The sequence below is a fragment of the Lottia gigantea genome (assembly GCF_000327385.1).
Source record: "Lottia gigantea unplaced genomic scaffold LOTGIsca_12, whole genome shotgun sequence".
In the NCBI taxonomy this organism is placed as follows: Eukaryota; Metazoa; Mollusca; class Gastropoda; family Lottiidae; genus Lottia; species Lottia gigantea.
The window spans coordinates 489,288-514,757 of record NW_008707225.1 but is presented as its reverse complement, the minus strand read 5'-3'; the positions used below and the strand labels follow the sequence as shown (position 1 = coordinate 514,757).

Below are 25,470 nucleotides of genomic sequence, written 5' to 3'. Positions count from 1 at the left end.
AATCGTTACAATATACACAAAAACCTTGACGATAAAAATATACTGGAATTTGTCGTCTTTTAATTCAAAGATTGAAATTCAAACGTTTTACAATGCAAATTTCATTTCACATATTGACACATAAAGTTTGGAAATAACGGCCACCACATTTTATCAACTATATATATATATATATATATATATATATATATATATATATATACTTTGATATTAATTTCCACGTGATGAGAGATAGTAGATAGTCCGAATTAGGTGGACAGTCCGTGGTTGAATTCCAATGTTAACATAAACTGACAGTAGTTGTGGACGGTAAGAGTTTTTCTTCAATATATAACATTATAGGTCTAAAGCTTAAAACATTATGTATGTACCCGTCATGGTCGAAAAGACAAGAAAATGTCAGTATAAATTTTTACCCATATGAAAGGTAACAGCTTGTGAGCGTATTTGTATTATTTCATTGCCATTATTTTATTCTGAAACACTTGTGATGAAACACGGTATATCATAGCAAACGTAGTGGAATGGTACAAATTGTTCAAAGGTAAACTTTATCAAAATCGAAATCTTATAGCCACGAGTTGAACCTTGATCCTTTTAAACGTTCGTGGGACATTTTAGAAGACATTGGCCTTGATTGATTTTGACTTAATGGTTCTAGCAGACGGGCCAGAGAGCAAGATCCTAGAATACTGTGATACGTTTTTCAGAAGATGTATTTTAATTCTGAAAAGTATATACGGATAGCTGATAAACAAAATATTAGAAAATTACACGTTTGTTTCTTTGCCTGCCTAGCTACCTTGATGAAAGTATTTCCTATGCCTGATATCTATGAGCAAGGCCTTTTACACAGCGAACTATGATTAATAACAGCAGGTTCTGTTTAATATCTATATCGCCCTATAATTGATTTAAATAGCACTATTATAACAGTGTAAATAATTTGTTATCTCCAGTTGCGCATTGTTGCGAATAAGAATAGCGGTCAAAATCTTGAACAAAACACTCCATGTAACTGAATAGTGAGTTGCGTTCGAAACTCATGACTTTCATCGTTCGCAACCGTACGCAACTGATAATCGCTATGGTGTGAGGGCACCTTAAGTTGACAAGAATTATGCCTTTAAATCTTCGTGATGATCGTACAAGTTTTCATCAACTTTTAGATGGTACCATCTCGTGCTCACTCTTCAAGATGAATTATACACTTATACAATATTATGTTAACGTGTTATGAAAGATTCAGATTTAGACATTGCGTTTCTTTCTCAATACAGATTTGCAAAAAAACCTAAGAATATGAATTATATTTTTATGCCATAATTTGTTAATTTCAGAACTATCTAACCGTAGGTATTTAAATATGTGCTTAGATAGTTTGTGATGTAGAACTGCAGACATGGATCAAGGCAACTGGTATACATTTTTGAAATATTTAGGATTAGTTGTTGGCTGTATTGCTAAATTTACCAGTGGGTCACTGTTTGTATTCAGTGCGTATCAAAATGCCATCAAGGAAACATTTAACTATACACAAACGGAAGGTGAGATTTATGCCGAAGTCATTATCGTTTTCGCAGAAATGAATCTGACAAAAATACTTCATGTGCCTTGACTTCTCCCCAAATCTGAAATGTCGCTACAAAACTTTGGATTGGAGGGGGGCCATCGTAAATTGTTTTTTTCGAAAGCATTCAAGAGAGGATGTGAAATTTTCGAAAATAACGGGCTTAAATCTTGTAGTTTAATGCAAAGTGAAACAGTATTATTTAAATATTATTACATTTTTACATCAAAAAATATTTTGTACAAAAAACTGCCGTTTACTTTAACTGATATTCACCGTTTCTATTTCAGTTGAGTTATTGTCATCATGTCTAAATCTTGGACTTGGAACTGGATTTTTACCAGGAATGATTTTTGATAAGTTTGGTCCACATTTAACTTCCGGTATTGGGCTAATCATATCCGGTGGATCTTATTTCCTAATATGGAGTACAACGAAATCTGTGAAGTTTTACGAACCTCGATCAGGGTTGATGGCCTTTTATTTCTATTTAGCAGGTAGGTTACATAATACATAATGATATTATACAAGTAAGTCACGTTCGTTTTTCATTCGTCACATCGTGTGGCAAGTAGACAAGTCTTGAAATTAGTTTCAGAATTAAAATTTTCATTATTTATTAGTTTCAATATTATATCAAACTTATGAAGATTATGCTCAAATATCACATTTAAAAAAAATGAAAGGTCTACATGATCCTTGAATACAAACTGATTCTGCATTTCTGAGACTGATCTCTTTGGATTCTCAGAAGTATCTGACGTCAACAAAACCTGTATGTCTATGCAACAGACATCAACAAAACCGGAATGCCTGTAACTGACGTCGACAAAACCTGAATGCCTGTAACTGACGTCAACGAGATATCTTAGCATTTCTTGATAGACGTCCATCTGTACATTTCTGTTACTGACGTCAATTTGATCTCTATTTCTGTAACTGACACCAACATGACATAACCTGAGCATTTTCTGTAACTTACGGCAACCAAATCTGTGTATTTTTTCTATCTGAATTCAAGTAGATTGTGCAGCACTTTTAAAACTGATAACATCTCTTTCAAACGTCAACCAGATGTCTGAACATTTCAGTAACTGACGTCAACAATAACTGTATATTTCTGAAACGAGATCGTAATGCAATTTTGAAATTGATATTGGCACAATTTTTGACATGTATATCAGTAATCGAAGTCATCGAGATTATGATGATGTTAGAACCAGGCAGGATGATATTAAACTGACGAATAAATTTTCAACCATTTTTTACATTTTTTTTTAGGCTTTGGTTCCTTATTTAGTTACATGGCAGCATTGAATACAAATGCTATTAATTTCCCTGCTAAACATCGAGGAAAAGTGATAAGTTTATTAAACGCGTTTTTCACTGGAAGTCCGTCTGTTTTTGTGTCTATTTACTACAACGTTTTTTCTGATGGTGATTACAATATCGTCAAAAATCAACATTATGATAAACTGATGTTTTTCTTTGCTATTTTATTTATAGTAATGAATGCAATGTGTATAGTTTGTTTACATGATCTATCTAAACTACAAGGACCAGAAACTAAAAGTGCATACACTGTAGAGAATAGTACCGATTCTAACCATGTACAATCTGGTATGGATTCCGCTGTAAATAGCATTGAAGGATCCAAGAAAAATACAGAAGAAAGAAAAGATGATTCTATAAAATTCATATTGTTGTTAAAGGATCCCAGTTTTCATCTGTTGGCCTACACTTTTATGTCTGCTGCAATTTTATCCTTGGTAAATACTAATAATTTAACAGTGCTAACCAAGTCTGTTGGATTAAACCATTTTGATAATACCTTATTATTAGTGATGCCCATAGTAAATACCATCATAAGCTTTCTCATTGGTCCGGTTTCAGATAAAATTAAGGGCAAGATTCCACGTTTGACTCTTTTAGTGATAGGATGTGTTTTTTTCACTGCATCTGAGTTGGTGTATGTGTTTTTCGGAACCTATCTTGCAGGAGTGATCTGTAGTGTAATAATAACTGCATTTGGTATTGGTACACTATGGTCTTTGGTACCAACTATTGTTAGTGAAATGTTCGGTATACGTGATTTTGGTCGAAACTGGGGCTTGCTGCTGATGTTAGCTGGGGTTGCAGGTTTAGGGGGCCAAGCTATATTTGGTTTTCTCTATGACTCTAGAGTAAGGTCAGACAATATCTATTGCTATGGTAAAGATTGCACTATTTATGGATATATTTTAATGGCGGTTTTAGGATTAATTTCCATAGCACTGTCGGCAATTCTTGATATAAGACAGCGATATAGAGAGAAATACAATCAAATATTATAGATAGTATTCTAACGTAATGTTAGTTTGTATGATTATATCTTCTTAAAGGTAATCTTACTACAACGTGTTCCTACCTTCCTTCCCATACCTGAGTTAACGGGGTCACCGCTTTTGTGAAGGACGACAAATTTTAACGTATCTGAAAATTTTAGCTAAAAAACTTCAGTTGTTAAGTTTTTAACTCCAAAACTTTAAATTACGTAAGTTCGTTATGCTTTTTGGAAGCTGTTAAAAAAACTACTGTACGGATTTAAGGAAATATGTCTCCTACTTATATTCTAAAGTTCCAACTAATAATATCGAGCCATATAAAGCAAAACTAGGTCAAACTATTAGTACTCTCCGTTTTTAATTAACCCTTTAAAACAAATTCAGTTTTATCAAGTAGATACATAGATATACATACATAGCATACTTTAGAAATATATTTAGGTATAATTTACGATATTTTTGGTAATGAAAGTGTTTTACAAAAAAGCGGAATGCCGCTGAAAGGCTTCGAGCAGCAATTTTCAAAAAATATTTTTACAGGACATGACATTCGGGCAGTGATTTCAATTCTCAAATGATATGAATCATGAAATATTATTTAAGGACAATATTGTGATACGATCTTAATTAAAAAATACAGTTATAGGATAGTATATTCGGGCAAAGATACGATTTCAGTATTAAATGTTAAAAAACAGTGATATTATAAGGACCTCAGACAAAAAATTTATTAAAAAAATGCCGCCCCCCTCTCTCTCTCTCTCTTTGGCTCCGCCACTGCAATATGTGTTTGACAGCTCGTTACCACATGGATACATTTCATAGCTTTTAATATGAATTTTATTTGATATTAATTTAATGTTTGAATAATCAAAATTTTATTTTTAATGAATATTATATTAAGACTCAAGCTGCACAGTAACGTATGTTTATTCAATATTCAATTCATGCCATGCTGAGGTAGGACGGTGCAATTCTTACAGTGTGGTGGGAGAAGTTTATTTAATAAACAGTTTTTCACTGGAAGTCTGTCTGTTTTTGTGTCTATTTACTACAACGTTTTCTCTGATGGTGATTACAATATCATCAAAAGTCAACATTATGATAAACTGATGTTTTTCTATGCTATTTTATTTTAATAATGAATGCATTGAATACAGTGAATTTTTTAAAATACAGGCCATGAGTCTAAATATTGGACCATTGGTCCTTTGCCAAGTAAATGTGACCTGTTATATAATTGTGTTCACGATTGGCTTGGCTTCAAATAGTTTGTGAACGCTGGTCATAATAATTCTTATTTTGTCAGAAATAAAGCACTAAAATCTCTTCATAAAATTTGATACAGCCAGGAGGGGAATAATAATTGCAATAGCTCGGTCATCCTTGTCACTAATTGCTTTTAAAATTTAAAAATGCAAAATGTAAATCACGAAACGATGCCGTATATGACATGACAGAGGTGCATTTAGGGGCCATTACAAATTCTCCGCCCTATTAAATCCAGAAAGGGGAGCCGAGGGCCTCGGATGCTCGCTCCGTTAATGAAATCTTTGCAATGCCACTGGACATGAATCTTGTATTTTGATTCTAAAATACCTGAATGAACCATACGGGAAAGGGAAAAAACTGACCTGTAGACATACATATTCAAATTCCAGATATACGAAATTAAATAAGTAAAATATCCATTTTAATCCATATCCATATCATTTATAATGAAATGAACGACAATGCAATAAGAAAATAATAGTATGTAACTCGAACAGGTATATTTTTTGTTGTTATTTTCCCGACCGGACATTTTGAAAGATTGCTTGTATTGTTAAAGCCTGTGATTGGATCTCATGTGACCTATATTATAGCACGTGCCTGAGTAGATGTAATTGTTTGTGAACTGTATTTTGAGTTGGTTGATGATCTCAAGCTTGTCAATACGTCTAATAATGACGCAGTACTCTGACTTTCCTTCCTCGTACCACGATCATTATTAGACTTATTAACAAACTTTCGACCAATGACCTATACATACAGGTCATTTTCAGTAACCCTTCATGCAAAATATCATTATGAAATTACAAAGTTTGAGAGGACAGACAGAATAACTTGGTAGGAAGAAGAGAGCATGGGACTGAAGGCCGAAAGACGGTGAAATATTTTAGATACATGAAGCATGGAATGATAGAGAAAGCATGATGAAAGAATGAAAATATCTAAAATATTATTGTCTCCCCTGAATTAAAATATTTTAAATGACTTCGAATCGAGTGGCTGAAATTACCAACAGTAATTTACACAATTACCAACAGCAATTTACACAAATGTCAACGTAAAGATTTTATTTCAATTCTACATTGGAGTATATTACTAGCATATAAAACATTGGTTATAATATATTTGGTAAGGGTGAACATGTCCAATACGGAAAGCTGGAACAACCGATCATGAACATGCTATGGAATCTGTAGTGTATCTTATAATATGTTTTGTTGCGATTTTGTATCCATATTCCTATCGTACATCTCATAACTTGTGTGATTGTCTCGACACTATTCACGTTTAGAAAAAAAATAATATTTATAGGCAAAAGTTTAAAATATTTACACAAGATTACAAGATACAAAACCCCTACTAATGGTGAGAACACAGAAGGCTAGTTGAATCATAATGCACGATCATCCGCGATACACCACAAAATAAAGCTACATTGCAGGTACTTGTTTTATCCATACTTGAGACCATAAGAACAGAAACACTAGCTGAGCGTCATTGATCTCTCTTCCTCGAGTCGGGACAAATGGTAGCCTATCCATTTTTGATAGAGTACTTATATCGGATATCAACCGTTGAATAAGAACCTTATGCGGAACACTACCAAATGAGTCCACCATGAAAAGTTAATTAGTGCTTGATTAATTCTGTTTAAGACCAGTATCCCTTTTACACATACATCATTTTATCAGAAAGAAGTTTGATGTCTATGTAACGGAGAAAAAGAGTTTGATGTGCCAGTGCTGTCGTTGTTACTTGATCGTTTAAACTCAGTTGATGTGCGACGAGCAATATGCCTACAGAAAATAGTGTCAAAAAAACGTTTGCGAAATTTTTTACCACTTAGAAAATACAAGTAAAAGTTAACGGCGTGATTACTATCCGCTAAAACAAAAATAAGTTGCTCTGTAAGCAGGAAAATAACATGTTCGTATGAGTTTGGTGTGTAGATCCAATAGGCTTTGATAATAAAGAATAAACAATTTGGTAATATTAATAATACAAACACAACAGAAACAACCACTAGCATAATAGTAATCTGACGTTGCTGTTTCATTGTTTCCGTCGTATGTCGTGATTTGTTATGAATCAAACCTTCTTGAATCCTTGTTGATTTTCGTATACCAAATATAATCAGAAAGTTAAACACAAACAATAAAATACACGGTACAATGGCATATAGAGCTCCGTCAATCCAGTACCAGTAAAGATATATAAACGTTTCATACTCTGTTTGAAATTTACAATGAATATCTCCTTTCCCGTCGGAAGATTGTGTTTGAGACCACAGAAATTGAAGGTTAGCTAACAGTAGCACCACTGCAACACCAGTCATCGCGTAACAGGCGTTTTTCCAGTTGCAATAGTTCACAACTTTCAAAGGAAACCAGATAGCAATAAAACGTTCGACGGTCATAGCGACTAAAATCCAATTGACATACATTATAGAAAATGATCCTAAATAGTATAAGAGTCTACAGCCCCAAACACCAATCACATCGTGTTTTGTTAGTTGATGTAGTACAAGTTTGGTTATCAAAGCAAAATTATCACCAGCCGCCAGAACAGCAATGTAAGCTGTTGATGATGTTAACGGCGGCATTCGTAGAATTGTAATAATACTTGCCATATTGCCTGGAAATCCAATGGCAAAGATGACCCATAGATAATATCTGTTGATGTAATTAGCAACCCAATACAACTTGAACTGCTCTAAAGTAGTGAGCTCTGGATTGTTGGTAATATTATCCATGGTAGTGTTAGTGTACATGGTCAATCTAAACTGATTAATCATAGCTCACCAGTATTTAAATTAGCACATGTTAAATTGTTATCATATTTCTGTCATGATGTTATTTTTCTAATCAATTTACAGAGAATATCGTAGTAAAAATAAGGGTATGTCAATGACATTACAAATTACGTATTATGACATACCAGTAGCATGTAAAACAACATTGGAATTCAGTCAATCAACATAAACGGGTATAATGCGGTCACTTAGTTGAGTAAGTTATATTGTCGCCAGCAATCGCTGCAAGTCATATTTCACAGGAGTTTCAGACATGCTGGTATTCAGATGTTTATATTTTTGTCAGCCAACCATTTACATTGCGTAATCTTTATTTCAAAACATGATAGATCACACCAGTAAAGATTGAAAGAATTGTTTGCTGTACGAGATAGCTCTACGTCCTTTTAAGTACTATTCCTGATGTATAGCCCGACATTTTCATAAACCAAGTTACTCCTCACAATAACATTGAAATGTGCATGTAAGTCACAAAATGTTTCAATCCTTCGTAATCAGCATTTCAAATCGACAGTTACGGAACAACACACAATTAAACGATTGTCTTAAAGTATCTTTTGTATAGCGACTGTCTTTCAAGTGCATTAAATTTTTCTGAATTTCCCTGCATTTCTATATTTCAGAATTTAACATGGGTACTTTAAGAACAGCACAGTCTGGTTGTATAACGGATACTATGTCGGGCGTACAACCTTATCTAAATTATACCTTTTAACCTAATCACCATTGGTAATTCAGTGAAACTACCTGTTCCCAACAGCAAAATATATTTCCAATAATTAACACCACGAAACTAAAGCATTAGTTATCCTTGTTGATGTTCACAGCACTTACTCCCAAATTTCAAGAATTTCTTCCTTCAAACTTCCGCATTTCATGTAATATCTTTATAAAAACATCAGATAAGAATTTTGAGTCTGTAAAAGGTCGTTTTGTTTATTTTAGGATAAAATAATCTAAATCAGAAAACTTCACGTATAGCATCCATCTTCCACCGTATGTTATATTCATATATTTGGTAAAAGAAACTGGTGAAAAACTCTTCTTCGATATAATAAACACACCCCTTTAAAAGGGATGTGTTTTAACCCGAACTTTGTTTATGACAATTATAACAATGTTTGTTTTTTCTTTTTTAAAAAAGATACGAGATGCTCCGCCTTAATTGATCTGTACTTCATCTCAGAACTTTTCATAGAATATATTTCGGTCTTTGTGGTGATATTTATTTGATGGGGAAGAAACCCAAAGTCTATATACCGTATTGCAATGATATTTATATATCATTTCAACCATAGGGAAATCGGATTATTAATATCCCCAACTTCGTCTTATTATGATAATTATGTTTCAGCTTCCGATATAGGAAATGTAAAATATGGAAAAGAAACATAAAAGAAAGGTAATTCTAGTGATTTTAAGGATGTAGAATATTTATGACCTGTATTCAAATAATAATGGCTAATCTTGGAATTGTGATAATAATAAGAATTGTTGATAGTATAAAATGATAATATGTCTATATACCAGCATACAAACCAACCTCTTCCTTAGTTAAGTCTACAGATTACACAATTAAAACTATTCCATGTCAAAGCAGTCTGGTATCTTTTCATTTCTTTGTTAAAATACTTGTCCGATGAGCAACTGTCCGTACCCCATGTGTAAGACGTGTTATCAAAACTCAGAGAATGGAATAGCGGCAGGTATTTCGGACTACTTTTATACTAGATCGCTGCCTATATTGCCAACTTTTATTTGATAATGCACGCTTGTGTTACAACATTTTGTCGTGCTTTTCGAACATGATAGCATAGCTTTTTTTCTTGAAAAAATACATTTTCCACATTTTGCCGCCTCTTTCAATGAGATTATTTTAAAGTGATACGTCAAAGAATTAACACAATTGTTATTTTCACAAACAGTTAGAGACACACTGACAACCAGAACAAAGACGGTCTTGTAATTTTTTGTAATTTCAATATTTAAGTTTTTAGAAAAAGTTGTTCATCGTATGATGCCAATGTTGGAGCTCCATCTTAGCTTCCGTGTCAGAATAGCTGACAGCATATGATACGATACAATGAATCATTGACCTGTGAGGGACACATTCGCCATCCGTTTGAGCAATCGTACCTTAGCCTCTAAAATTAATGGTGTTCACAGCTCACCGTCGAAATTTTAGTCTTCAAATCCATGTGTGTCCAGAATTATCCTCGTTTGAAAGTTTAGATGACGACTCGATTATACAGAAAAGATTTATATAAAAATAAAAGTGAAATTTATAGTTATATTTGAATGGACTATGCGATATTCATGAAGTACTAGTACAGTAGTAGATTTTTGAAGACCAGTTACCATATTCAAGACCCAAATCAGCTCCCAAAAATAGCGAACATATGGCGTGTGTTTATATAGTGTGCTTTATGTTAATTTTCAAGTTCCATGTGAAAACCATTTTTTTACATAAAAAAAGCGCCAAATGAGGACCTACATAATTACTTTTGGCACCATTTCAGATCGATTTCGCTTGGTCGCAATTTTGAAAGAGCTCTACTACTATTAAACATACGAATGCTTTAGGGAATAACAAAGTACAGGGCTTGGCTGCTATTATATATACGAATGCTTTAGAGAATAAATAAGTACGGAGTATGACTGCTATTATATACGAATGCTTTAGAGAATAAATAAGTACGGAGTATGGCTGCTAATAAATATACGAATTCTTTAGGGAATAAATAAGTACATGTGCAGGGCTTGGCTGCTATTATATATACGAATGTTTTAGGGAATATATAAGTACATGTACAGGGCTTGGCTGCTATTATATATACGAATGCTTCAGGGAATAAATAAGTACATGTACAGGGCTTGGCTGCTATTATATATACGAATGCTTTAGGGAATAAATAAGTTTATGTACAGAGCTTGGCTGATATTATATATACGAATGCTTTAGGGAATATATAAGTACATGTACAGGGCTTGGCTGCTATTATATATACGAATGCTTTAGGGAATAAATAAGCACATGTACAGGGCTTGGCTGCTATTATATATACGAATGCTTTAGGGAATGAATAAGTACAGAACTTGACTGCTATTATATATACGAATGCTTTAGGGAATGAATAAGTACAGAACTTGACTGCTATTATATATACGGATGCTTTAGGGAATAAATAAGTACAGAACTTGACTGCTATTATATATACGAATGCTTTAGAGAAGAAATAAGTACAGAGTTTGGCTGCTATTATATATACGAATGCTTTAGGGAATAAATAAGTACATGTACAGGGCTTGGCTGCTATTATATATACGAAGGCTTTAGGGAATAAATAAGTACATGTACAGGGCGTGGCTGCTATTATATATACGAATGCTTTAGGGAAATAAATAAGTACAGAGCTTGGCTGCTATTATCTATACGAATGCTTTAGGGAATAAATAAGTACATGTACAGGGCTTGGCTGCTATTATATATCCGAATGCTTTAGGGAATAAATAAGTACATGTACAGGGCTTGGCTGCTATTATACATACGAATGCTTTAGGGAATAAATAAGTACAGAGCTTGGCTGCTATTATACAAATGCTTTAGGGAATAAATAAGTACAGAGCTTGGCTGCTATTATACGAATGCTTTAGGGAATAAATAAGTACGGAGCTTGGCTGCTATTATACGAATGCTTCAGGGAATAAGTAAGAAAAGAGTTTTTCTGTTTTTAGTGGAAGGGGCTAGAAATCTTTGATCTAGGGGTAGAAGAGTGTAATTATCAGACAAAAGAAGTATATAGCCAAAGAGACATTTTTCAGTTTTCTTAACTAACTAACTTTCAAAAATTGTGCTCGGTAATTTACAATTTTATTTGTATTGTTCAGAACAACAATTTCTTTAACGGCTTTCATGAGCGATATGGTAATAATGATGAAACTTGAAGTGGTTTGATATAATTTAATCATTGATATTATCTTCACGTTAAAAATGTATAAGACTATTAAGCCTGTACCATTGAGTATTTCTTTGATCAATAGGATGTAACTAACACATTTATTCAAAGTAAAAATGCATGTCTCTTGAAACTAAAAGTAAATTGATGCGAAGAGCATTTACAAAAACATTTACAGAGATACACGAATCTTCAGCTTGCTTTCCTGCATTTCTGCGCTGAAATAATGTCTTGGAATAAGATAAGGTGTAGGTTAAAGATTCCAAACAAACATGAAAACACACTGACTTGGCTTCACAACGCACATTGTTATACAGAGTGTAACCAACAAGTAAGATTTTGTCAGAGCAGCGGTTGAATGATCGCCAACCTGGATCACTTTCAACGACAAACTTAACTAACAACAGAGTATTTTAAAGTTAAAAAATTCCTATGATACATCTCAACCAAGGATGTATTCAACTAATAATCGACCATTTGCAATAGTGTCCTCATTGGTCATCACGGGCTGCTTCATTTCGATAGTAAATGTGGAACTGAAAAGTTTAACCGGTTTTAGCAGGTAATTCATAAGCAAAAATCTATTCAGCTTTTTTCTTCTATCAAAGCGCCGGGAGGGATTAACGAATCAGAACACAGTTTATCCTACAAATGTAAAGTCCCAACGTTAAGGCAATATGTATGTAATACTTATCTCTTAGGGCCGTATGCAGCGCTCTTACCTTGACTAAAGTTGAACTTTGGCTAATAGTCAAATTTAAGCACCACTTTCGTAAAGATCGACCGGTGCATACCTTAAGTTCGACTTAAGTCTAACTTTAGTCAAAGTTTAGGTAAAGTACGAGCGCTGCATATGGCCTTTAGTGTTAATGGCCGTGTTAAAAAGAAAACTGATCGGGAAAAAATGGCTGACACAAAACCGTTTCCTCTTACGAAATTGTACTCTAAAGATTTATGGCCAACTGGCGGCATTTTCAATTTATTTCCTTGTGAACCAATTTCTTTAAAGTCATTTCAAGCAAGTAGGGTGTTAAAATAATTCCTCCATTAATAGACGATGTACTTTTTGATATTGGAATATAGACTAATCTTCTATCAACCCAGATATTTGTTCAGTATAATTGAAAACATAACATACAGTATTTCAATAACCATTCAAGTTTCAATAAAAAGAACATGCCTTTAAAGACATCGGCTAAGTGCGAGGGTTCGGAGAACGCGGAAAAACGCATGAATCCTCTCTACTGCTAACTTTGAAATTTGATAGCACAAACAATATGAGAAGCATGTGTAATTTTTTATGACATTTTAAGTTTCAGTATTGTATTTGACTCCAGTAAAACTCTAATAGAGGTCAGTAATGATACAGTTATAGATTGTATTTGACTCCAGTCTATAGTAAAGGTCAGTAATGATACAGATATTGACTGTATTTGACTGTAGTCTATAGAAGAGATCAGTAATAATACAGTTATTGAATGTATTTGATATTAGTCTTTAGTAGAGGTTAGTAATGTTATAGGTTGTTATACTTTAGATCATTTGCTGTAAACATGTCGACATCCAGCTGAAATTATACGATATTAATATCAAGACTATCTTAAAAGCAAATTGGCTCTATGAATAAAAAATAAAAAATAAAAAATGTTTCTTTAATGGTCATAGTATTTTTTCATTTTTAAAATTCTTCCTTATAGGAACATTTATACATTATTCAATCAACGCTCAATAATCTATTTTATTTTATTGGCATACAACTGATGCAATGTTTTGTTAAAAAATACATTTTGATATTCAAAACAAACAACAAGCTTTCTAGCAGCACATCTTTCAAAGCAATTATACAGAGCAGTTTTTTCAAACATAATTGTAAATGACACTGTGACAATATTTGTAATATTAAGAGATTTAATATTTATTCAACCACAAAGGTCAAAATGTATGCCATTTTCTAACATAGGCGTTGCTTCAGATACAAAGAAAGATAGCTTTAAGAGGACCAAGTATTCTTACGAACAAAGACAAGAGGGTGACTATTAATATACTTCCATATTTACCAAATTGTTTTCAAAATAGTGTCGTCAAAAGAAAGAGTCCTTGCTATTGGCAAAGTTGGATCTTGTGTTCTTTTCTGAAATAAACTATCCTTGCATAAAGGATTTCAAGTTCAAATTTGCAATGGATTTTTCAGTAAAATATCTGTCAATTCCTCGTATTACATTATTTGAAACAAGTTTAGTGGAATGCTGGACCCAAACCTCGAAACAAAGGTAGATGTCAGAAGGCGGCTTTTCTCTTTGATTCATGGGTTAGTCTCATATATTGGTTTACTCTCTGTATTTTCTATATTCTTTTTAATTACTCACATTAGATCGTTGTACTTCTCACGCCTGTGGAAATGAGCTGAATAATATTGATAACCTATCTATCATTTAAGATGTTCATTATAAATTCATTTATCTGACTTTATCGGGGTAATGAATTTTATGTTGGAAAAATGTTTGTTAATTGACAATAACTGTGCGTTATGGTGTCACTGAGTTGCGAAAGTGTACTGACTGTATTTCAGGTGGGAAGGCAAATTAACCATTCAGAGTCAAAGTTACAGAGGTATTTTCCGGGAAAGTAGTGCAAATTTATCAGTCATAGTCACAGTTACAGATTTTTTCCGGGAAAGTAGTTCAAATTTATCGGTCATATTCACAGATGCGTTCCAGGAAAGAAGTTCAAATGTATCGGTCATAGTCACAGTTACAGAGATTTTGTGGGAAAGTAGTGCAAATTTATCGGTCATAGTCACAGTTACAGTTTTTTCCGGGAAAGTAGTGCAAATGTATCTGTCTTAGTCACAGTTACAGAGATTTTCCGGGAAAGTAGTGCAAATATATCGGTCAGATTCACAGTTACAGATTTTTCCGGGAAAGTAGTGCAAATCTATCTGTCATAGTCACAGTTACAGAGCTGTTCCGGGAAAGTGGTGGAAATTTACCACTCATTTCTGGGAAAGCAATGCAAATTTACCAAAAGGTCAGTTATAGAGATGTTCCGGGAAAGTAGTGCAAGTTGTTGTACGTTGTCTATAATGGAATCAAAATAAATTGATATTTATAGTAACAAAAATCAAGAAGTATGTTATCTGATTTGTCTGTGTGTAATACGATTAGAGATGTACAACAAAGTTCGGAATAACAACACGGTACATTAACAGATTAAACATCTACTAGCAATGACAAAAACCTTTCAGCGACACAAGAGAATGCACGTTATTTAACCCTGCTATTTCAATAAATCTGATCTGAATACGTGGTGCAAAGCAAATTGTTAATTAGCAAAAGGGAAAGGAAGGCATTTAAATTTTTTGGATTCATCAGATCATAAGTTAGCGAAGTTAGCCAGTTAACTGTGTCATGAACATCATTTTGTTACAGATGATTATAAAAATGTAGGCTACCCAATAAATAAACCCAGACGGAGATTGTCATAAGCTGATTCAAAAGAGCTGGCTTTTGTGACTCGCTGGCATACCATACGAACTTTCAATAAAGCGAATCGATATTAATACGATACATCTTTTGGTAGGAACGTTCCTAATCATAGTCTTATGATTGTCTTATTGTAAAGCTGAAAATGGTCACTGTTTCTGAAAAAAAAAACCTGGAAGATAAATATATTTTGAATCAAATTGCCTGTACACTGAGGCTGTAAGCTAACAAAACGAACACCATAATATAATTTATTTGATAATGAGATCAATGGCTTGTAAAATACAAATTAACAACTGTCTAGAAAAATGACAGTGGTGTTAGAACATGTTTAATTGAAAAGTAAAAGAGATGAGACAAGATAAAGGAATTATTCCATCTCTAGCTTATAATCTAGATGCTTTGGGAAATCATACTAAATAGTTTTATTCTTCACGTGCAATTTCATTTACACATATATATCAAATACTTAGTCAGTTCTGACTGTCGAATCCCCAGAACCTTTTCTGACATTTGTTTTAATTCAATATTTTTCTGGTTAAACTAAACCAATTCTTTACTGCTATAATTACCTTTCATTTCTTATCTTATATCAATCAAAACTCTTCTTTCGCCAATTTTCTTCTTGATTTGTTATTTAAAATGAGGGATAGGTTTTTCTCAACACAAAATTTATGTTCATCAAAGGTTTCTTATTAACGTATTTACGCCATGTCTTGTCAAGATGGGTGACATATGCGTACGTTAACTAAAACGTACAATAGCATACGATAACTGCTATCAACAACATTTTTGTGAAGATCTCGTGCTCAAAGATACGTTCCTATACGTATCCTATTCCTATCTTTACGAAACAATGTACAATGACCTTAAAAACCTGTCATTTTATGAATACCCGTCTCTTGAGAGATCAAGATGTTCCACAACTATTCATCTTCTTCACGAATATGTGCGTTGTACTGATTTCATACCACCTTAAGCGATAAAATGACACGAAAAAGATTGTAAATAGGATATATAAAAAATCATGTGTATCAGGGACGCTGATAGAGTCAATTTGCGCCATTCCAATTTTCAGTCAACCATTGAATTGACCAACAATAATATTTTGTTCTGTCTTCTGTAAAACGTTTGCTTTACGTTAAGAGTATGAGATATGTACTTGAACTTCAAATGTGGTGGAAGGAGGCGCAAAAGAAACTTAAATTGACGGATATGGTGCCAAGACGGGTATGATTACTCTTCTAGACACATGATACCACTTCTTTATGTTTTGGAATTTGGGTTTCGTTTTGTGGTTCAGATCGTCAGTACTTGGTTTATTTATTTATACTCCACTAACCTAATAATATTCTTCTTGTTATTTTCTGAAGAAAATCTGTTCAACATTCGAAGCCATAATGTAAGAAATTGTCAATGATATGTCTAAACAGATTATTACGGAAGAACAGTGATAGAGGAGATTGTACGAAGTGGTCAGATTGAACTGATAAGGAGGTCTAAAAGTTACAATATAGATCTTTAAATACATATTGATCTTTATTTATTCTTCATTCAAATCATAACTCACACTTCAAGCTAACTTCATTCGCCCAGTGATAATAAAATTTCAGATCTAGGTCGTTTAGTCATTTATTATTATTAAATAATAAATCTAGTACATCTAGAACTCAGTTGTCATGATTATTAGATAGGGAATATAATTTAATCTTGGTGAGTTCTGCAAATTCTTGACCTTCTAATTAGTTTTAATTATGTATCCTTTGGAAGAAACCAGGCTCAATTCATTACATTCATCGTCATAATCCAAAGAAATTCAGAATAAGCTCAATAACCACGATGTCTCCAGTGACACGTGGACATGTTTAGAGAGGAATGTACTTTTCCGATTTCAAAAACCAATTCGCCATTTTCATTCAAAAAGCATTCTAGTGAAATACGAGGCTGTTTACTTTCTAATCTGCGTAAAGAAGCCAAAGGAGTAGTGATTCAAGATTTTGAAGTGGATTTTAAAGCATATCCTACAGCTGATAAATACAAGTATACATTTATGAAACTTTATGAAAATCAAAAGAATTTAATGGGCAACGTGAGATTGAAGACAAATAACTATAAAAAATGAAAGGTTCAACCAATTATACTCGAATCTACATTTACAATAACAGCCTCACTTTCATGTGATAATCTATTTATACCCGTAATGGCATACTGACCACTTCCGGATGCAGTGTACTGTACAGTATTATTATTCAACACTTTCAAAAGATTCCACAAGTCAACCTGTTTCTGATATACACCCCAAGATCTAACATTCCCAGAATTGTCACGATTCCAACTGATTGTATGTCCATTTACTGTTTGACCACTGGGGGCCGGGGCTGGAGGTGATGCCAGCCAGGACATTTCTGGTGACAGAGCTGGAGCTGTATAGAGCTGTGATTGAAACATATCGGCCAAACCCTTGCTATTGTCCCTGAAATACTTAGCACTGAAAAAAACATTCCCTAAACTGAGTTTACTGGTTCTGGCTCTGGACTCTTCAACTTGTCGTCGGATTTCACTCAAAGGCCACCCACCATTTACCACTCGCCCTGCATAGCTTCCGGCATAGAAATGTCTATTTTTAGGATTCTGGTCCAACCACCAATCCATTAGATGTGTATAACTCTGTTGAGGTGGATCTATTCTCCAGTATAATTGAGGATTCATATAATCAACCCATCCCTCCATAAACCACTTTCTGCTGTCTGCATATTGGGCAGAATAAGAAGACAAACCGACAATTCCTGATGGATAACCGGACTTCCAAATTCCAAATGGACTCAAACCAAACTTCACATGATTCTTTGTACTCTTGATTCCATTGTAGATTCTTTGTATTAAGGTATTGACGTTGTTTCTTCTCCAGTCATCTCTGGACAAGTGACCCCCTGAAGATCTATATGCATTGTAGGTATGAGTGTCTGGGAAACTGACACCAGATACAGGGTAAGGATAAAAATAATCATCCATGTGGGCTCCATCTACATCATAACGCCTTACAACATCCATGATGACATTAAAAGCTCTGTCCTGAATAACTTTAGCTCCTGGATCCATGTAAATATTATGACCATATGTATAAGCATACTGTGGATATTCCACAGCCATATGATTCGAGGCTAATCCACTTTTACTTGCACTAGTGTGAGCTCTGTAAGGATTAAACCAGGCATGTACCTCCATATTCCTTTTATGGGCCTCGGTGATAACAAACTGCAGAGGATCGTAGAATGGGGATGGCGCTCTTCCTTGTTGTCCAGTAAGATATTTACTCCATGGTTCAATTGAGGACTGGTACATAGCGTCACCAGCTGAACGTACTTGAAACACGATAGCATTAAAGTTAAGTTGCTGTAGCTTGTTCAAAAGTGTAAGCATCTCATTCCGTTGCTGTTCTGGTGTGTGGTGATTTGATAATGGCCAGTCTATATTGGCCACTGTAGCGATCCATACTGCTCGAAATTCCCTTACAGGCCATTCAGGTCCCGTTGAAGGTATTCCTGCGAATTGAAAATAAAACCCTGAGACGTGCTTGTAAACAAATGATTTTCATAACATTATTTAGAATATACTATAATTGATCCCAAGAAATTTGCTTTTTCCTAACCAAATTTTGCATAATGATATCTTGTCTATGCGAAATAACACACACGCTATGACCTATTGGCACGATGAAATATTGTTTTACATTGATCATTGGAAAATGCCAACATTTGGTCCATATTTTGATATATAATATAAAAATATGGACCGAATGTGTTCTTAAATAACTCAGACAAAGCCTATTGGAAAAACCAACTTAACTTCTTACCCGAAAGTGGATTTAAAAGTTGATAGATATATATGACGGTTAACAACAAGCTGAATAGCATACTTGCTTCTTTTTAAATTAAGTGACTAATGGTCCAGGCCAAACCTATTATCTACCAGATTATGAATGTAGAGCGAAGATAAGATACAATTACGATTATAGTCCAACTTTTTTGAATCTTATCACAATCAATCTACTTCTCTAAACATTTCTGGGATTTGTTTTTTTTATTCACATAGAACAAGGCAGTCTCCAAGTCAACTGACGCAATAAAAATAAATCGTATTATGATAGCAGTACAGAAATCCTTTCAAGTTGTCATCTTTTTTAAACTGTTGTAATTCACTGAGATAAGATCAGGTCGATTGGCGAATGGATAGTTGCAGATGGTTGCAACTTGACAACGGCTACAGTAGTTTTTGTCGACTAGACCAAGAGATTCAGGATACCAACAACTGCTACTAGATGTTAAGGCCCAATTACTCACAGGTTCTGTCATTCTAAAGGTCCATCCTACTCCAGCTAAATACACTTTAAAACTAACTTGATTGTCTCATTTCATAGTTGATGTCCAAACGCTATAACATATTGTATAGTAAAATTACCCAGCCGTAGGTCGACTAATCTTTAAACCATCTTCATTCTCTTATGGTCTTCCTGATAAACGCAAACCATTACCCATGTGTTATCAACTATTGATGTATCTTGGAGCGACATGCGCCAACACAACAAAGGTAATTACAGCAAGTCTGTGGATTCCATGAGTGGCTAAGATAGTGTTTTGATGGGGCGAGTATATTAACTTACCTATCCTACAATGCACCATGCCAGCTGAATCGACTGTCCCTTCGTTCAAGACTAGGTTTACATTCTCAAAGGAGAAAAAAATATTAGCGTTGAGAATAACACAATAAGTTTATTAACAATAGCCTATAATATATAATAACACAATGAAAACATTTAAAAATAACAAGTTGAGATCACCTGATTATTCATTATATTAGAAAATTAACATTGATTAATTAATAACTATTTGTATTCAAAGGGTGTGTCGCATGTACCTCAAAGAAGACAATTTTAACTATCTGCAGAAGTTTTTAAAAGACGCGTCGAACTTCAATTATCTTTTTTACCTCGCAATAAGACGCCAGGCGTAGGCTTCAGGTACGTCTACAATTATTGAAGAATACTCACAGGATCAGGATACAAACAAAAGACGTGCTCGGGAGTTCAGTGCCAGTTAAAACAAAAGAGTGGAAAATCCTAATCAAATTGTAACGACGTCATATCCATATGGAATACCATTTCCTTTCATTTCCTCAAATTGTGAATAAATCAGAAAGCGCCTGTTTAACCAAAATTGAATTATTTAACCTACTTCGTTTCTGAACAATCTTTCCAGTTGTAATCTTAGTCCGAACATGCTGTATCCATCTGGCTTCTGGAGAATTACTTGGAAAACAAAACCTGGTTTTATTGAAATTCCATAGTGTTATTAAATTAACGAAAACTTTCACGACAACTTTCTGAAATTCACATTGTTTATATGGCTTAACATTGTTAATTTAAACTGCAAGAGTTTCCATCACTCCAAATTTGAAGTAAGACAATGGGAAATTAAAAAAACACAGCCTTAGGAAATCAGTGAGTCGTTCAAAATTTAACCAAGTTGTTTTTAACTCTTATATATTGATAACAATTGAAAATCAGAGCCTTGATAAAAATCAGCAAGTTTCGGACTAATGACAATCCATAATACAACTAAATGGCTCACCTTCCTAATTTACATTTATCTTTCCACCAACTCGACAATTTGCATAATGTGTATAATGGTGGCATAGGAAATTAGTATACCTTACAGAAAATAACAGTAATTTTCATCTACATTTTGCTACTTAATAATCAGGTTTGAAATCGTGTTAGGATAAACATAGGATATCTCAATGCAATATTTTGTACTATGTTTTGTTAAGACCATAACCAAATCAACATTTTTTATAAAGGGTATTATTGAGATACGTATGGAAATGATAATTATTTTTCTCTATTGGGTATTTGTTAAAAAGCAGAACCTATAACCAACTTAATGTGACTGAAATGACAAACTGATTGATATAAGTTTATTACATAAAACATTATGCTTTTAACAATTAAGAAGAAAATGTTCTCTAAAAAAATTTGCGTGAAATTTACTCTTTACTTTTTACACTTTATTGCTACAACGAATTCAATATTCAATATTGAATTAAACTGAATTCTCAATTAAATGACAATGGAAAGCAATAATGTAAGTTTAAAAAAAATCCAATTAAACCCGTTATTAGGTGCATATTGCACGTGTCAGTATGTTCTTGAGAAAATTGAAGTAGAGAATTAGTTCAGATGCAATTTTGGAATGTTTAAACATTTAACACAATAGATTTTGATGAGATTAACACATATTAACACAATTAAATATGGACGGATGAAGATTAATACTTTAATATTAATAATATTTAATGATAACAACTGAATTATTCTATATCCATCTGATAATTAATCTGGGTTTGACTGATTTATACAAACACAATTTGTCTTTAGCTGAGCAACTGATACTCAACATGGTTTCAAATTTGATCAACTAAACCATACATAACAAAGTCGGATATTGCATTTGGAAGAAACACTATATCAAACGCCGCATAATACAGAGTGATTTAGTTCAGAGGTAAATTCTAATTTAACTAACAGGTGCGAGGACAACTGTCTTTTTTCACATTATAAATTAAGACCAACATAACATCATGTAATCCGGAAGTAATTTTATAGAGAAGCGATTTACGTCATAGCGTAATCCTTTGTGTTCTGCACCATTTGTGATCTCGATTAAGAATCTAATATAATTAAAAGTCCAATTATTGAATATGTCATAGATTACGGTATGCCGGTATACCAAACATTAATTTACACTTCAAGAATATGGCCTATTGTTATTCAAATTAATCGAAGAATCATCGGTTTTTTTTCGGTCAAAAAAGCATAAAAATTGGGATTCTTTTCGAGAAATTTCCTTTATCGAATCTCTATATAAACGGAGCAATTTAGCACACTTGAATGCAATTTAATTTCAATTATGTTAGAATGAATTGCTCGGGGAGATACGAAAATTGAGATTAACTTTAAGAGCTCTGCCTCAATTCTCCCGAGTATTTAAAATAGAACAATGATCTTTTTGTTCTCATATTCTGATTATTTAATGGACAGGACCATTGAGCATTCTTAAAGAGGACTATTTTACATTTACAATAATCATAATACAATTAAAACGTGCAAAAATTCGTCGTGTATCATTGATATACACATTTTAAAGGATCTGATTTAATAGGACACATTAAATAGCGATTCAACTAGTGGTGGTACAGGGGTGGGGGGGATTTACCCAAAATTCTATCACCACTTCATTTTAAAAAAAATTTAAAATATGGATTCTGTACCCTTTTTTGTCCCAAAAGTTTTCGGTTTTCGTCTATGAGCCTCCACAGAGCAGTCGCATTTTGATTCTCAACCTGGACAGTTGCCCCTCCTCCCACCTCCTCCCCCACGCATTAGCCGACCCCTTATTCCAGGGAGGCTGGCACCGCAACTAGATTCAGATTGTAGTGATAAACCAGGATCGCGTGGATAGTTTCGCTCAAATCACATATGAACTAGTTGATACTAAAACTTTTTTTTTATCCGTATCGATTTTGCAACAGCGAGATCCTTTTCTTATTATGTGGTGTACATGTTATTTTACGTATTCTAGTAACATTATATATTAAGAAGATGTATCAAATAAAATTAACAACAATTTAAATGTAACACAATAAAATTATGACCGAGCTTTCCGTACGTTGAATGTTGAATATTCTTTGTAATTGTCCGTTCTCAAACCAAATTGAGAACACATTCATAACAAAAGTGATTGTACATAATGTCACTATTAATATTGAGTTACATTGTGCAAAACGAAGGCAAGGAGCGGGGCACATCACAAACAGTTAAACCGCCACCTAAGTTATTAAGCAGTTACCTTGAGAGGTGCATCAAGATTTATCTCGTGGTCTAGAGGCATGAGGTTTATGATAGAATAAATACAATAGTCATGTGAATTTAGTTTCGCCATTTTGTTTTGAAGATGGCGTTGTGTAAATAGATGTATTTGATACGTTTGAATTGATCGTACGCATGACACTGGTAAATGGACGACGAACTGCCCTTCGACATAAAATCGTATCAAAGAAGCGACGACGAAATCTTTTACCACTAAGGAAATAAAGATAGAAATTGACGGCGTGGTTACTGTCCGACAAAACAAAAATTATCTGATTGGTCATCACAAATTTGGCATGGTCGTAAGAATTCTTCTGATAGGTCCAATACGGTTTCACAATATAAAACAAACAATTAGGAATAGTAAGCATAACAAAGACAATAGAAACTACGACCAACATGATGGTAATCTGACGCTGCTGACGGAATTTCTCTGCCATCTGGTCTGATTTGCTGTTGGTCAAATCCTTTTGAATTCTTCCAGATCGTCGAATACCAAAGATGATGAGAAAGTTGAAGATAAAGAGTAAAATACATGGTATTATGGCATACAGTGTACCATCAATCCAGTACCAATATAGCGATATAAATGTTTGGTATTCAGCGGCAAATCCACAATCGACGTTACCAGTTTCACTAACATGTTGAGTGGCCGTCCACAAGAACTGGAGATCAGCCAGTAATAAAATAATTGCTATCACACCCATGATGGTTCCGGCTTTCCGTCCATTACAATAGCTTCCTACTTTCAATGGAAACCAAATAGCAACGAATCTCTCAACCGTCATGGCCACAAGAATCCAGTTCACATACATTGAAAAGAAACTTCCAAAATAGTACAAAACTCTACAACCACCAACTCCGATATGAACGTCGTAAAGCGTCAGTTGATGAAACAGCAGTTTATCAATGATAGCTAAGGTATCAACAGCAGCTAGAACAGCAACGTAAGCTGTTGATGAAGTTAAAGGTGGCATTCGCAGTATTGTTATGATGCTCGCCATATTGCCCGGAAATCCTATTGCGAAGATAACCCATAAGTAATAAAGGTTAATGTAGACAGCAGCCCAAAATATCTTAAACTCTTCTAGTGGTCCGTATTCACCATATTTACTTGTAGTTGTTGGTACGGTCGTTGTTGTATTATTATAAATAGCCATGGACCAATCCGTTGTTGTTAAATTAACGTCCATCTTTGAATTCCAATCCACAAACGGCTAACCTCTCCTGCAACGAGAAAAATAATAGGAATTATTAACAAAATTTCAATTAAACTCTGCAAACACTAGATACTCCAGTATGCCCAAGGATATTATACTCTCATGTCTAGAGCGGAAACATGTTAAGGTTTCATGAATTATGAACTGTACTTTCAAGTCCTCATTCAGATCAAACGTAAGTGAGTTTCAACGATGTTTCATGCCCTTTTATACCAAAATCTTATTTCAGACAATCCAAATTGAATTATGTTTAAGATCAAATGGCAGGTCTATGGATTTGTATTCGAGAATATATAATACTAATCCATCAGATGATTTCAGACAGGAGAAAATGGTATCAAAAGGGTGTCAAATTAAGCAACCGTCAGTTATCCATTGTAAACTGTCATTTTTAAGAGATTGACTAACGAATGAATTTAACATTTAAACTTATGGCAAAAAATAACATAAAAATATTGTATTATCTTTTGAATTTTCCTATGATTTCAACTGATCTAAAGGTTTTCAATAACTAAAATATTTTAATTCTGATATGATCCCTTCTTACGCTCCAACTTTGGAAAGTTACTACAAGTTTTTAAGAATGCTGTTAAATTAAGGAATGCTTTAGTCAATTAATAATATATTAAAAGCATCATCATAAAAGTACACGCCCTGAGTTCTCTCGTATTTAAATTGACCCACATACAATCTTACATATGGTTGACAAAATAAAATATACCCCTTGTCATGTATTTTCCGAGATAGAAGCTTTCAAGTAATATGTTCACTTTAAGCCAAGTACAAGAGTTTTAACTGCACTTCAAAATGAATTTATTTGTTACCACACTTCCGACAAAATCTGAAATTTCATTAAAGCTCTCGAACTAAACTCATTTTTGCAATTTACAAGTATAAAAGTTAAAAAACA

At 33.7% G+C, this 25,470-nt stretch overlaps 4 protein-coding genes across 4 annotated transcripts; 1 reads left to right on the top strand and 3 right to left on the bottom strand.

Annotated features, from left to right (window-relative positions):
* Window positions 1–256: 256 nt before the first annotated feature.
* LOTGIDRAFT_230330 (hypothetical protein) lies at window positions 257–3,903 on the top strand (the record flags this gene model as incomplete). Its single annotated transcript, XM_009048006.1, has 4 exons — window positions 257–309; window positions 1,341–1,547; window positions 1,861–2,067; window positions 2,852–3,903. The coding sequence occupies exons 2-4, from the start codon at window positions 1,403–1,405 to the stop codon at window positions 3,901–3,903; spliced, it is 1,404 nt and encodes a 467-aa protein (XP_009046254.1). The 5' UTR covers window positions 257–309; window positions 1,341–1,402.
* A 2,950-nt stretch (window positions 3,904–6,853) lies between these two features.
* Window positions 6,854–7,795, bottom strand: LOTGIDRAFT_156728 (hypothetical protein; the record flags this gene model as incomplete). The annotated part of the gene is made up of 1 exon (XM_009048005.1): window positions 6,854–7,795. The coding sequence occupies one exon, from the start codon at window positions 7,793–7,795 to the stop codon at window positions 6,854–6,856; it is 942 nt and encodes a 313-aa protein (XP_009046253.1).
* A 9,748-nt stretch (window positions 7,796–17,543) lies between these two features.
* LOTGIDRAFT_156727 (hypothetical protein) lies at window positions 17,544–21,108 on the bottom strand (the record flags this gene model as incomplete). The annotated part of the gene is made up of 3 exons (XM_009048004.1): window positions 17,544–18,958; window positions 20,648–20,736; window positions 21,044–21,108. 3 exons carry the CDS (start codon window positions 21,106–21,108, stop codon window positions 17,544–17,546), a joined length of 1,569 nt encoding a protein of 522 aa, XP_009046252.1.
* A 2,282-nt stretch (window positions 21,109–23,390) lies between these two features.
* Window positions 23,391–24,533, bottom strand: LOTGIDRAFT_156726 (hypothetical protein; the record flags this gene model as incomplete). The annotated part of the gene is made up of 1 exon (XM_009048003.1): window positions 23,391–24,533. One exon carries the CDS (start codon window positions 24,531–24,533, stop codon window positions 23,391–23,393), a length of 1,143 nt encoding a protein of 380 aa, XP_009046251.1.
* Window positions 24,534–25,470: the final 937 nt, after the last annotated feature.